The sequence below is a fragment of the Lytechinus pictus genome, chromosome 16, assembly GCF_037042905.1.
Source record: "Lytechinus pictus isolate F3 Inbred chromosome 16, Lp3.0, whole genome shotgun sequence".
Classification (NCBI taxonomy): Eukaryota; Metazoa; Echinodermata; class Echinoidea; order Temnopleuroida; family Toxopneustidae; genus Lytechinus; species Lytechinus pictus.
Window position 1 is genome coordinate 23,469,021 of NC_087260.1, and position 14,115 is coordinate 23,483,135.

The 14,115-nt window shown below is 37.0% G+C and overlaps 1 protein-coding gene and 1 long non-coding RNA gene across 3 annotated transcripts; one reads left to right on the forward strand and one right to left on the reverse strand.

Moving 5' to 3' along the window:
- The first annotated feature begins 3,803 nt into the window (after positions 1-3,803).
- LOC135157045 (uncharacterized) lies at positions 3,804-7,417 on the forward strand. Its single transcript, XR_010296123.1, has 2 exons — positions 3,804-4,899; positions 5,536-7,417. It is a non-coding gene; the product is annotated as an uncharacterized LOC135157045 (long non-coding RNA).
- A 960-nt stretch (positions 7,418-8,377) lies between these two features.
- On the reverse strand, positions 8,378-13,644 carry LOC135157009 (trichohyalin-like). Of its 2 annotated transcripts, XM_064111319.1 has the most exons (4): positions 13,333-13,644; positions 11,170-11,662; positions 10,734-10,802; positions 8,378-10,398 (listed from the first exon to the last, which is right to left on the reverse strand). In XM_064111319.1, exons 2-4 carry the CDS (start codon positions 11,654-11,656, stop codon positions 10,001-10,003), a joined length of 954 nt encoding a protein of 317 aa, XP_063967389.1. In that variant the 5' UTR covers positions 11,657-11,662; positions 13,333-13,644; the 3' UTR covers positions 8,378-10,000. The 2 variants fall into 2 exon arrangements, with proteins under 2 accessions (XP_063967389.1, XP_063967388.1); XM_064111318.1 differs by having other exon boundaries at positions 11,170-13,644.
- Between the last annotated feature and the right edge of the window lie 471 nt (positions 13,645-14,115).

Consider the following 14,115-nt stretch of genomic DNA (forward strand, 5'->3'; position numbering starts at 1 on the left):
CCTGTACAGTGTACTCTGGTAACTGGAGAAAAAAAACGTTTGGTGTAGTGTACATGCAGATTCTATTTTAAATCAGGCTGCTTTTCTTTTTTTTAAGTAAATTTATTTATTTTATTTGATTGTAACTTTTATTTAAATCTACACTGATTGTACAGCCAAGTGCCAAGACCTATTGATTGGCCTTGGATATTGATGTAAAAATGTGTCCTCTAGAAAATGGCTTTGTCCTAAAAATGTTGAAGTTTAAAGCCCGCTGGAACACAACAAAAGTACACAGTGAACGTAGGCATGACAGGCACAGACATCTTTGTAAAGCTTTGCAGTGCTTGTTCACTAAGGTTTGGTGTTTGGTGTAGGGCTGCAGTGATGAAAATATGTTTAGTGTGAACAGACCCAGTAATGTATGAAAATGAAAAATGTAAATCAAGTTTACATGTCAAATCTCTCATAGGAATATCCTGGTGTGCCAGATATAAGCGCTTTGTGTACATTTCTAGCATACCAACTGTTTGGACCTCCATCACATTCGGCCAATCGCAAGGCAAAGATCAACTCCCCTCGAACTCTGATAGTAGTCTGGCATTTCTGACTAGATGAAGGTTTCACAGATATTTTTCGCTCGTTGGCACATAAAGGGTAGGGGGAGTTAATGACAAGTCTACCCCAACAAAGAGTCGATTTGAAGAAAAAGAGACAAATCCAAAACGCTAAACACTGAAAATTTGATCAAAATCTGATGTTAAGTAAGAAAGAGCACATTTTTAAGTTTCGCTTCGTTTCGTAAAATAGTTGTATGCACTTTTTCCTAGAAATTTACATTGGTGCTGTCTGTTGTTGACCAGACATTTACACACACCACGATAATGCTTCAGGTTGCTATAAGGTTCCTTGTCCAGATTCCATGTGTTTGTTGTAAATGTCATGTAATTCCTATCACTCTAGTCTGACATTGGTAGACTATCTCACCAAGGGAACAAGCACCAGGAGGCAAAAATAGCAAAAAGGTATTGAGGCCAAGACTACCAGGAATAGACTCTCCTCTTACTTTCCCCTCTGGTCCTAAAACCTACAGCCGTCTACCGGTCCCTCTCATCCATGATTGGTCCAGTCCGCCCCTCTGGAGGAGTAGAAGAAATCTTATACCAAGGCGGGGTGTTTGCTTGCATCATCATCGGCATCAATACCGGTCCTGAGAGTCTGTCTCCATTACACAAAAGACGCTAGCTGGTTACCAATACTAGCATCACTACATCCTCTCTGCTACCACTGGCCGAACTCGCTCCCTGGTATGTCGCAGCATGGACCCTCTTGCCATTGGTACTGATGTACTGGTATAACCGTCTGCTATATGTGATTTGTGTTGGACTGTGATAATTCACAAGTGCAGTATGGATCATTCTCCATCTATTCAAGGAATGCACTAGATTTGGTGGATTTTGCATCTTTGTTTAATACATATGAAGGATTCCCACATTAAGTGGCATTTTTCAGGAACCTTTACTCTGGATTATACGGATTTACAGTATCAGAGCTCATCCATTACTCAATAAAGTTGGCATCTATTGTCTTTGGATCTACCTGTCTTTCTGGCTTGCAAGCATCTTGCGTTTATTTTGATAATCACATGGTATATTGTCACTGCAGATCTTACTGTACCATATGTCTTTGTCTTTGTCTTTGAAACAAAGATCAGTCTGCATTTGACATCTCTGAGTCAAAAAGACATGGAAGGATAATGAAATTTTCCTTTGCACTTCTTTTTAATTTCTCTGCCATTTTTGCTAAAATGTTTCATTTCAAAACATTTACCTCCAAACTCCAAAGTAAATGTATGCCTTTACATTTAATATTACCAATGTTTGAATGCTCTTTGGGCTTTTTGTAATGCTAGGTTTGAAGGGCGAACCTCTTGTTTATAGTGATATGAGCATTTAAATTCATTCTGACTGAGCGATAGCACACCTGTGTACAGGTGGATACCCCAGGCTCCTTTTGTTATTTCATATGATTCTGTATATTTACCTTCAAGATTGAAGTAAAAGAGATTTGTGGCCCTCTTTCCAGATCTACATTGCTTTATGTGCTTCTTTGTGGGAATATTTATTGGACATTTTAATTCAATGCTTTTCGCTGCAAGACAGTAATACTTGGCAAGATATCTGAACATGGCCTCTGGTGTGATGATAGATGTTGACCCATTATACCAAGATAATTAATCTCATCATCTCAATGCCTTCCAGCCAGGGCTCAATAGATTAGGCTGGATGATTGAGTATTGCCAATCTATGGAATGCTATAGGTAGCACTCTTCTGCTATCGTATGAAGGGTTCATTGTCAAATTGATGTCTTCATTAGACACACTAAGCAACTGATAGCATACCTTGAACTAACTTTGAATTGAAACCTTTAATCTCATCTTCATGATGTGGAAGAATGATGACTGTGTCAAATTAAAAGGGCCATTAGAGCCCATTTGAAGACAAAATTAAGATTGGAGCCTAAATTTTAATATTAACAGATATTTGTTTGCACTACACTTCCCCATTTGTGCCAAATTGTCTCAATTTGTTCTCAATTAATTTGTATTTTACTTATTAGGGCTCACTCAGAGCTTGATAAAACACAAAAGCAAAAGACCCTTGAAAGCATATTTGCATCTGGTATGTTGAATGGAATATAACGCATCTTGCATCTTTCATAGCTGGTTCTCTTTTCATTTTTGAAGTTGATATGTTGCACTGAACATGGTCAAGCTCTGATGCTATCACCCCCATCGGCTATCCCTTTGATGTCTGTTTGGTAATCTCAGAGATAACATTAATCTATACAAGTGTACCAAAACCCCCTCTAGTATGCCATTATCAGCTTTACAGTGTAGCAGTTATCTGTTATTGATTGTTGATATAGGACTTGCTGCAAGGCTGTGATGGTGTTCAGATGCACCAAGAGGGACATTCTGAAAAGCGGTTTGAAAAGATTTTGTTTGAAATCAATGTTATTTAGGAAGTTGATAAACAGCTTTCTTTACTTGGTCCATTCATTGGTACTGAGTGAAGGTTGGTAAGTATACTCAAGAGGTCTACATGTACCTTTCAAATATTGGAGCAGTGCTCTTTCCTTAATACTAAGTCCTACTTTTGACAGTTTATATGCATGTCCAATACATAGGCCTACATGCTTCCTTGATATCTCTTCATGAACACTTAGTATAAAGTTTATTTCAGAAAGCTTTATGCGAATGCAATGTGATAGTTTCTAATATTAAAAAAAATCTTGTTTTATGGAATGGGTAGTATCCCACCGCTGCCACAAAATCTATAAAAGAAAGAAAAACTTTGGGTTTTGGAGGCAAATTGAACACTTAACCTAATCCAGCATGAAAAATATACCCAGCTAATAAGTGGACAATCATATTTTATTTACTTATTTCCATTTCGTCTAATGCCAAATTCGTCCAATTGCCAACTTTTCTACTATCATTTGGTCTACCATCAGTTTGTCCACTTTCCACATGGTTTAATTGCCATTTTGTCCAATCACTCCAATGGCAATTTAGTCTAATAAACAGTTGATCCAATAGCCATTTAGTCCATATACCATTTGGTCTAAATGGACTAAGTGTTAATTACAAGTGCAAAATGAATGACAATGAAATTAGTCAACTGGTTATGAGACGAAATGGTCATAGACTAATGGTGATTAGACAAGGTGATGATCGGACCAAGTGGTTATTGGACCAAAATCACCAAATGGTTGTTAGACGAAATGTTGATGGACGGAATGGCATTAGCATGAATGGAATTAGACCCCTGTTACACATGCGTCGGCTTTCAAAGCCGGCCCCGGAGGCGGCCTCACGCCTGCAATTTGAAGCCGCCTCAAAATCATCAAACCCCTGTTACACATAGTCTCGGGCCCGCAATTTTGCGTCTACACATAGGCCGGCCTCACGTCGCCTTTTCACGAGCTGACGTTGGGGCGCACTTCATGTAAACAAACGCTTAATATTTTCGCGCGGTTTGCAGGTCTTTTTAATTGCATTGGATCTCATCGACATCGCGACCGATCCGTACACATATCTTACCTCCATATTTTGTTTATATAATTGCATTATGAAGGTTAAGAATATCGTAACTATTATTTCTGATCGAAGGAGGGAATTTCGACGTGCTCAAAAAAGGCGATTCCGGGAGTTTGAAGCACGTCGTCGGCGAGTACGGTACTATTTTTTGTTATGTGCTATAACGTTTGCCTGCACCGTGGAAAGGAGTGTGTGGATGAAGGAGCGATCTGGACATTTCTGGGAGAGGATAGTGGAAGGGAGATTCACGGCAAGAGATTTTCGTGAAAATTTCCGTGTGAACAAGTCGACATTTGATTTTCTGTGTGGTGAGCTAGCACCGGCTATTCGTCGCCAAAACACACGATGGCGTAAAGCAGTTTGTGTCAGAAAGAGAGTTGCCATAACTCTGTGGCGTTTATCCACAAACTGCGAGTATCGAACAATCGGGCATCTTTTTGGGGTAGCGAGATGTACCGCCAATGTCATCGTCAACGACACCTGCCTTGTAATTGTACAAGAACTAATGAGAAGATATATTACCTTTCCTTCTGGAGATAGATTACGGGCAACTGTTCAGGGGTTCGAGGACATGGGGTTTCCCCAAGTTGCAGGTGCCATTGATGGAACCCATATCCCTATAATTGGACCTGTTAATTACCATGCTGATTATCATAATCGAAAGGGATGGTACTCTGTCATTCTCCAGGCAGTTTGTGACCATAAGTACATGTTCACAGATATCATGGTAGGATGGCCAGGACGCTGCCACGATGCCCGGGTGCTGGCAAACTCTTCTTTTCACCGAAGAGCGGAAAATGGAGAACTGCTTCCAAATGTACGTTTACTTTTAAATCTAATTTATAAAACTTGAATTAAATTTCATTTTATTATTAAAGATTTAAGCCACAAAAGATTATGATAGACTACAATCATTTAAAATCTCATAGATCTACAAGTCAATAGTAACATGCACATTTCATTTTTTTAAAGGGATAATATAAACAAAGGATTTAAAACAATAAATAAACCTAGAGAAATCAAGCCTAGAATAAGGGTAGATCTTCTTTTAAAATTTCATAAGTAATAATAGGCTACCATTAGTTTGCTCCACCTATTCATCTAAAAACACTGAGGTTTGTGTGATTTTGATATTTCATCAGCAGGGCCATAGCCAGTGTTTGATGTTTGGGGGGCACATACATGTAATTGATCAACGTCCTGGGGAGGGGTCTATAAGGATGGGTGTGTGATCTTGGGGGGGGGGGGGGGCACGTGCCCCCCCCCCCCCTGGCTACGGGCCTGCATGTTCATCAGCATGATCAATGTGTATTTTAATGAATTAATTTTAATATATATTTTTCTAAACATCTTCATGATATTAAAATAGACCTCTACTTAGTATTGATGTTATTAATATTATTAAATGATTATATTTCATTATTATCATTTTCAATACATTGTTTTTGACCAGATGACAAGAAACATCAATGGCCAAGATGTTCCGCTGATGATACTTGGGGACCCTGCCTACCCACTGCTGCCATGGCTAATGAAAGGTTTTGCCGATAATGGTCGTCTGACTGAAGATCAGACTAACTTTAACTACAGGCTCAGCAGGGCGAGAATGGTCATCGAAGGTAGTTTTGGTAGACTGAAGGGGCGATGGAGATGCTTATTGAAGCGCAATGACAGCGCTCTTGAGAACGTAACTAATATTGTTGGAGCGTGTTGTACCTTGCATAACCTTTGTCAGATGCAGTCCGATGAGCCAGATGACGAGTGGCTTGATGTTGCTCATGAATTACGAGAGTTTCAGCCACCTTGTCCTTTGCCAAATCAAAGGCCTGCACCATCAGCATCTGTAGTGCGTGATGCTCTTGTTCAGTATGTTAGGTAACTTTTTTTATGCATTTCTTCAACCACTGTTAATGATATTCCACAGGTGTAAACAGAGCCTCAAATGAACTCATTCATTCGGTTAGTCAATGACCCCCCCCCCCCCCCCCAACCCCCGCCCTCATGATTGAAAATGTTATGTAGCCTCTGTTTTGTAATGTAAAACAGTTATCAAGAATAGAGTTTTCTCTCTTGGACATTTCTCTTTGTTTTTCCTTTTTAATTATTAATTTATGTTAATCATTCATAATAGACTATTGAGAAAATGCAAATCTGTTATTTTTTTATAATCCATTTTAAAGTAGATGGTTGGCCTTTTTGTAATGAATAATCTTTTTTTTTTTTAATAATATGCTTTTATTTCACCAAGTCATTTGTTTCATATTTTACTATACAGAGTGATGAAAAAGTAGTAAATTTAAGGTAGGCCTATGGCAGATAAGATTATCAGGGCCAGAAGATTGTCAATTAATTAGAATGATTTTTTTTTCTTCTTTGTATCAGTCTCTTTCCCAATCCATGGATACAGTAAGACTGGGTTTATGTTATTGTCAACCATAGCTGGGGGCTTTAGGTATGCATAGCAGAGGTTAATGTATGCACTGACATAGCAATGCATCTGACCAGTAGCATAGCACACTGCAATCTTCTTTTCATCTTGTGTTTCTTCCCTGTTATGACTGACATAAGTTTAAGTGTTTTAAAACCGAATATTCAAATTCAAATTCATTTGCCTATATGATCTACAAGTGATGAACACATTTTAACCATCTTATCCTGTGCCCATTCAAAAGCCAGTTTTGTGTTATGTTATTTCATTTGAGGTAAAATGCAGTTGTATTGTTATTTTTTCAAGCAAATATAGTGCCAGAAGCATTATTTTTTTTCTTGTTGTCCATGTGACTTTCTTGCTATTTCATCAATGCGATAATTTATATCAATCATTAATCTTAAAAGATGCACTTTAAACTTGACACCAGCATGCCTCATCATGGGAAGATGAATTAATTTTGTTTAGGGTTATGTAGGTCAAAGGACACAGAGGTTAATACACATGAAACATTACCTATTTGTAGTTCTTTTATCATAATATCTTGTACTATTTGCTTCTTGTATTCAATGTGCTAACAAGTATTCATTTGGAGAGGAATTTCAAACAAAGGTTACAGAGGTAAATGTATAATGTATATAAAACAATACCAGATAAACATGATTTATCTTCAAACCCATGTGGATAAGTAGTAATTGCTTGGGGGCAGGCGCAAGTGGTCATTATCTCTTTAGCTATGTGATTATATTGGATTGTATTCAACCACTATGAAATAGCTGTTTTGTACATATATGTCGTTTTTTCTTCTCTAACCACTTTTAGTTCAAAATTGTTAGGTATTTTCTGTGTATATGTTAAATACAACATGCCTCCGATAATGAATAAAAAGAAGAAAAAACATCAAGAATTCAGCTAAGGGTCTATCCTATTATTTCTGTATTATAACACTCTAAAAGCAAACCAATCTAAATTGGAATCAAATGGGGACATATTTGTTTCTATTCTTATTTAGAATAGATTCTATTCATCTTTTTCCTTCAGATTCTCTTCAATTCTGAGAATTTGAATAGAAACTAATATGTCCCCATTTGATTCCTATTCATATTTGATTAGTTTGTTTAGAAAACACATTAAGTACATGTCAGTGGCAGACACAGAAATCTTGGGGGGGGGGGGGGGGTACCCCAGGTGTTATAGTTTGTCTTGTTGATGTCCATTTTTTTCTGGGGGGGGGGGGGGCTGGAACATGTATCATTGTCCATTTAACATTGTAGAATCAAAAGGTAATATTTTTTATTTAAAAAAAATTTAAACAAATTATGAAGTATAAAGATACAGAATTTAAACAAAAAGTTTCATAGTACATGTACCAAAAAGGCAATTTAGGTCACTATATTACAACATTATTTTGACTGACATGGGGTGTAATATAGAATTTTGTTGGGCCTGTAAATGCTTAAATATTCCAAGAGGGACTATTTTTCTGCAAAGCATGTAGTGTTTGGAAAATGTGATGTTTTCCAAAGAGGAGAAATTAATACCCGAGATGCCAAGATATGTTATCTTTCAACTCTTGCAAGATGACATATGGCACCTCTATTATTATATTCTCTTAGGATTAAATCACACTTTCCTTGACTCTATAAGCTTTGCAAATACATGTATATATAAGATAGTCTTTTTTGTTAAAGAGCCGATTTGCTTTGAACGATCAAAATAACATCCATATTTTGTTTGCATTGTTTCGCAAATCCCCATGAAAAGCATGCTCAGCCAATCATTTGACTGGATCTAGGTAGACAATGTATTAACAGAGGTAAAGGTATAGGGTTAGGTCACACATGCAATCAGGCAAGAAGACTGGAAATATACCAAACAAATTATTTATTATTCAGAGAATAATGAACACGTACATAAAAAGTAAAACATAAAAGTGCAATATTTGCATAATGCATTCACAAAGTGCAATTTTCTTTACATAGTAACTGAAAAGTTATAAAATATACCACAATTATGTCCTGAGTTTAAATTAGTTGGCACTATCGAAAGGCAGACTTTGGTAACGTTTTATTGCCAATATACAGTTTCTTTCTTAATAAATACAAAGAAAAGGGGGGAAAAGTTTTTGAAAAGTACTGCAAATGCAATGATGACAAACAAAAATGTAGACATGTGTGATAAAATAGCAAATAGACTTTGAAACTTTGTGTGAATGCATATGTATATAACCCATCTTATACATGTAATTGCAAGATAACAAGTACTGACAAAAACAAACAGTTAAAAAATATAATACTTTACACTTTCAAGTTGTGACTCAACTTTCTTTGGCAATATCACATTGGTACAAAATGAGGGTTGGCAGCGTTTGATATAGATCTTATTTAAGAACAATAAAACATAGTCATTTGAAAGGTATGTATATAATAGAAGATCAAAATAAAAATGGAATGTTTATATATATATACTGTATATGTACAAAAGTTCACATGTAGAAATGTGTGCTTAAATAGCAAACAGACTTTGTAACTTTGTGTGAATGCATATACCTGTTTTATACATGTACAGAAATTGCAAGATAACAAGTACTAACAAAAAGAGCAGTTAAAAAATATAATACTTTACACTTTCAAGTTGTGACTCAACTTTCTTTGGCAATATCAAATTGGTACAAAATGAGGGCTGGCAGCATTTGATATAGATCTTATTTAAGAACAATAAAACAGTCATTCGAAAAGGTATGTATATAATAGAAGACAAAATAAAAATGGAATGTTTATATATACTGTAGATGTACAAAAGTTCACATGTAGAAATGTGTGCTTAAATAGCAAATAGACTTTGTAACTTTGTGTGAATGCATATGTATATAACCTGTTTTATACATGTACAGTAATTGCAAGATAACAGGTACTGACAAAAATGAGCAGTAAAAAGATATAATACTTTACACTTTCAAGTTGTGACTCAACTTTCTTTGGCAATATCAAATTGGTACAAAATGAGGGTTGGCAGCGGTTGATATAGATCTTATTTAAGAACAACAATAAAACATAGTCCATTCAAAAGTTATGCATAGAATAGAAGAAAAAATAAAAATGAATGTTTATATACAGATGTACAAAAGTTCCAATAGCAAGTAAATGGTTACTTGATGTAAAAAAGAACTACATAAAAACAAAGTTATATGTTTATAAAAATCTATAAGTGCTAAGAACAAAAAGTACTAACATCTACAATTTACATGTAAATTCCCTTGCCCTTGGCAATGATTCTGGCAGCACTGAGATGGATGGCTAAGTAAAAACAAGGGTTTCAGCATGGCAAGAGTACAGGTGAATGATATGCAGCAACAAGTACTGAGGAAAGAAATTGTGATGAACAAAAATCCTGAAAAGTGTCATCTCATATGACAAATACATGTTTACCACCGTGGGAATTCCAAACACACACACTCCTCCACTTGAAGAATGCATTATGTTTGTAACAATTACAGTGGAGTGTAATCGTGATTGTAGGGCCAGGAATTTGGAGACCGCTCTGGACCGGACTGGGAGTTGTTTCCCTGTTGCTGCCACATTGAAGTTGACGACTGCCGCATACCAGCCATTAAGGCCTGAAGCATTTGGAGTTGATGCTGTCTATCACGTTCTTTTTCTTGCTCTCTATGCTCCCTCTCTTCTCTTCTCCTCCTCTCCTTCTCCTCTAGTTTTTTTTCTTCAGTACGCTGTGCCTTCATTAGGAGCTCACGCTCCCACTCCATTTGGCGCTGCATGAACCGATCCTCCCTAGCATTGAAGGCATTTGTACTGTCCTCCTCCAGTGTCTTTATCTCCTTGGCTATCAGTCCGAAGGACTCCTGCAGCTTTGATTTCTTCCGCTTTTCCCCTGTTATGAAGTAGGTAGTATAAAATACATCGTAAATAAAAAAAAATCAATCAAATGTGATAGCGGTAAGAAAGGTATACAATCATTTTATTTCTTTCAACTTGTTACACACATACTTTTCTGTATTTGACATAAGGCATGCAATATCACACTTCTAATAGCTAATACAACAAATCAAGTGAGAAAACCTTGAGTTGCAAAAAAAAATCATACTGCATGAAAGCAACATCAACGGGATGTAAAAGGCCCCTTTTCTTGAAAATTTGCTGAATCGAATTCAAATATCATATGAACTATAAATAAGCAAATGTATGGAAACAATCTGTTTATATTACCAGTTGCCTTACGTCCATTAGCAGATGATGTTGAAGGTCCCTCTAGATCCTCCGGTGGAAAATTGCCAACTAAAGAAAATGAGGGATAGAAAAGCGATTACAATAAGTGACTACAATAATAAACATTTCATTTTTATGCATAAAATGAAGGGGAACTAATTTTTATGTTGTTATGTGTCACTGAAGTAAAAACATTTTAAAACAAAGGCTAACTTTCAATACATTTTTATTTTATTAAATTCAAATCAGTTCCTTTCATATTACTCAGTATAAAATGATACATCAAGACAATATAATGATACCAATAATGTTTATTTTAAATGCTCACACTGAGAGGGTAAGAGCCAAAAAGGATTAGTCTTTATAATTACACATGTATATACAAATAAACATGTATATGTGATTACAAATGAAAAAAGGAAGAGGAATCCTTTACCCAATTCTGTTGGTGCTTCCACATCATTTTCCTCCAGTTCATCATCCGTTATACTTCTATCTTCTTCGGCTCCATCCTCCTCCTCCTCTCTCGGCAGTGAATCAGAGTCCACCGAGTCTAGCGACTCAGATTGATCCTCCTCCTCTGGTTGCGACGCCAGAATGGCAACTGGTGCAGTCTCTGGTCTGCCCCCAAAGATCTCCTGCAGTTCGCTATAGAATTTACATGTAATTCTCCCCCTGCCTGATCGATTGTTATTGTCCTCCGTCTTTCGGAAGGACGCTCTTAGTTGTTTAATTTTCCGCTTGATTTGGTCCTCTGCCCTTTCGAACCCCCTTTCTTTCATCAATTGGCATATCTTACGAAATACCGTTTTGTTCCTTACTGTGCCATCCATCTGTTCTTGAATGTTTTTCTCCCGCCAAATATTCAGGAGGCACAGCGTCTCCACATCTTCCCACAGACTCCCTCTCCCTGTTGGTGCCATTTTGATCTAAAATGAGAGAACAAATACAAATACAAATTAATAATGGTAACCACAAAGATTACGATGTGGTAAAATTATTATATAAAATTATGTGTAACATCTATTAATCACCTTTTAGGATTTTTGATCTTGTCAACAACTTCTCTTGTCAGGGGACAGTTGACATGAATATCATCAAAAATTCAAATTTAATGATTCAGATTGATCGACCACCTAGATATATGAAGGCCCTTCTCCCCCTGCTATGTAACATTTGATGATCGATGGACAAATTATTCCGCTAAAGTTCCATATGTACCCATCACTAAAATTGAATAAAACAATTGAAAAATATGGGTATGACTTAGAATGACATAACTAATATAAATAAAGTATACAAAATATGGGAAATCACTTTCTAAAATAACTATCTAGAAATCCATATAGTATACAAAATATGGGAAATAATATTCTAAAAATCTATCAAGTCCATCAAGATAAACTCCTACAGCTCGGCAACTAACACGTGGCCAGCCGCTGATCTCTGAATACCGGTGGAAGAAGAACTTATTCATACTTTATTTACAAGTTTCTTTTGTTATCATATCACGTGTTAATCTGTTAATGTATACAATTTTTAATACAATTTGCTTCTAGTGATAATTTTAGAGACGGTTTAATGATCATTTAGAGATGGTAGGCCTAGAGTGTTAATTATAGAGACAGTTAATACTATAATAGTAAGGTACGCAGAGTCTGTTACAGCTAGGGTTAGGGTTCGCAGACCCCGGCGTCCATCCTAGAGTACGCGGCCTCCTGATGACTTTGGTTGGTTAGGGATAGGACTTCGAAGTTAGAGTTGTGTATATTATTGTACTGTAATCTGTATTAACATTGTTTTATGCACTCACCGCTAGAATCTACTTATTTTAGTCTACTTCTTTTTTGTGGGGATTTTACAGGCAGACACTATTTTATATGTAGATCTAGACCCTACTCATTTGTTTCAATGTCTAGCGACATATTTCATGTCCAATTTCTGACTATGTGCGACTCCGACTGAGTGGATTATTGGCATTTGAAATAATTAATGGCAATTGTCTAGTTTCATGTCTCATGGCCTGGCCTGCCCCTGGCCATGCCTTCAAAATCAAAGTTAAATACTTCATCAAGTTCATGCCTCATGATCATGATGACTTTGTTTGAGGCATAAGATGATGTATTAACTCTGACAGTCTGACTCCGAGTCTGATGATGATGAGTCATAATTTCATAATCATATGAGAAAAATTATGACGGCTCATGATGTATGGCACTCCTGTCCAGGCTATTGTTTTTAGTCTGTCTATTAGTATTGATAAATTATCATCGCCAACAAAAAAATAATGATCATTCTTCAGATGGTGCAATCACAGTAGCGATGTATTTAAAAACATCGAAATAAACAGGAAATGATCAGACGATCGAAAATCATAATTCCCAAACCCACAGAAATATAGGGATGGGACTGAATTACAAGTCACCATCACTCATCAGTTCTGTTCGGAGAAAATACCAGGAATAAACGGTTTAAACTTTTAGCCCACCAGTACAGAATATGTCGTGTCTTAGTGCAGGCTGCTGGATATGAGGAAATTAAAATTTAAAGCAATAAATGATGAAAAACAATGTAATTTTACGCTCGGGGCGAGGCTTACCTATAATATATACTGCATGCCTGGTCCAAATGGCAAAAGCGCGCCCGGCCGATGCATTGTTGATGATGACAGGTCGCGTCACTTCCGCTTATAAGCCGGCGCCGAGTCCACTTTGGTGTTACACCTACCGATTGCGGGACTGAGTCCGGACTCGGGCCGGCCTCAAACCACATCCAGAGGTGGACTGAGTCCACCTGGCCTCAGTCCGGCCTCAGTCCGGCTTTTCAAAAAAAGTTGATGTTACACATACGTCGAGCCGCCTCCGGGGCCGGCCTCAGTCCACTTGCAAACGTATGTGTAACAGGGGTCTAAGACCATTTGGTGAGTGGACGAGTTGGCAGTAGACAAATTGGCAATTCACAACCATTGGCTTGATGTGAACCAGGGACAGAAATCTTGGAAAAACATGGTTTAATTTTAGGTTAGAACACACACCCATACACTGATACAGTATGTATTACCATGCGTTACTTGGGGTGTGTCTACATTTGTCAGATCTGTCAGTGACACTGGGGGGCTTTATTTCTATCTGGAGGTGATGAATATGGCCATGTTATTGACCTGCAGAAATATTTCTTTAGGGAAAACTTCATAACTGCTTCTTGTTGAGATGTTTGTGGTTCACAATCTCCTACTATTATGGTACTATTTTGAAGTACATGTTGGCATTGTGTATGTGTCAGGGATACTTCTAAGGATGTTCTTGAAAGGTTATTGCTCTACTGGGACCAGAGAAAGTCTTCAAAAGTTATATTTCCTTGCTTGCCCAAAATCACAAAGATA

Bases quoted from the DNA above. Each gene is read 5' to 3' on its own strand.
- LOC135157009 (XM_064111319.1), bottom strand. From the start codon at position 11,656: ATGGCACCAACAGGGAGAGGGAGTCTGTGGGAAGATGTGGAGACGCTG. The intron at 10,803-11,169 runs GTAAAGGATTCC...CATTTTCTTTAG, and splicing joins GGAAGCACCAACAGAATTGG to TTGGCAATTTTCCACCGGAG. The intron at 10,399-10,733 runs GTAATATAAACA...ACTTCATAACAG, and splicing joins TAATGGACGTAAGGCAACTG to GGGAAAAGCGGAAGAAATCA.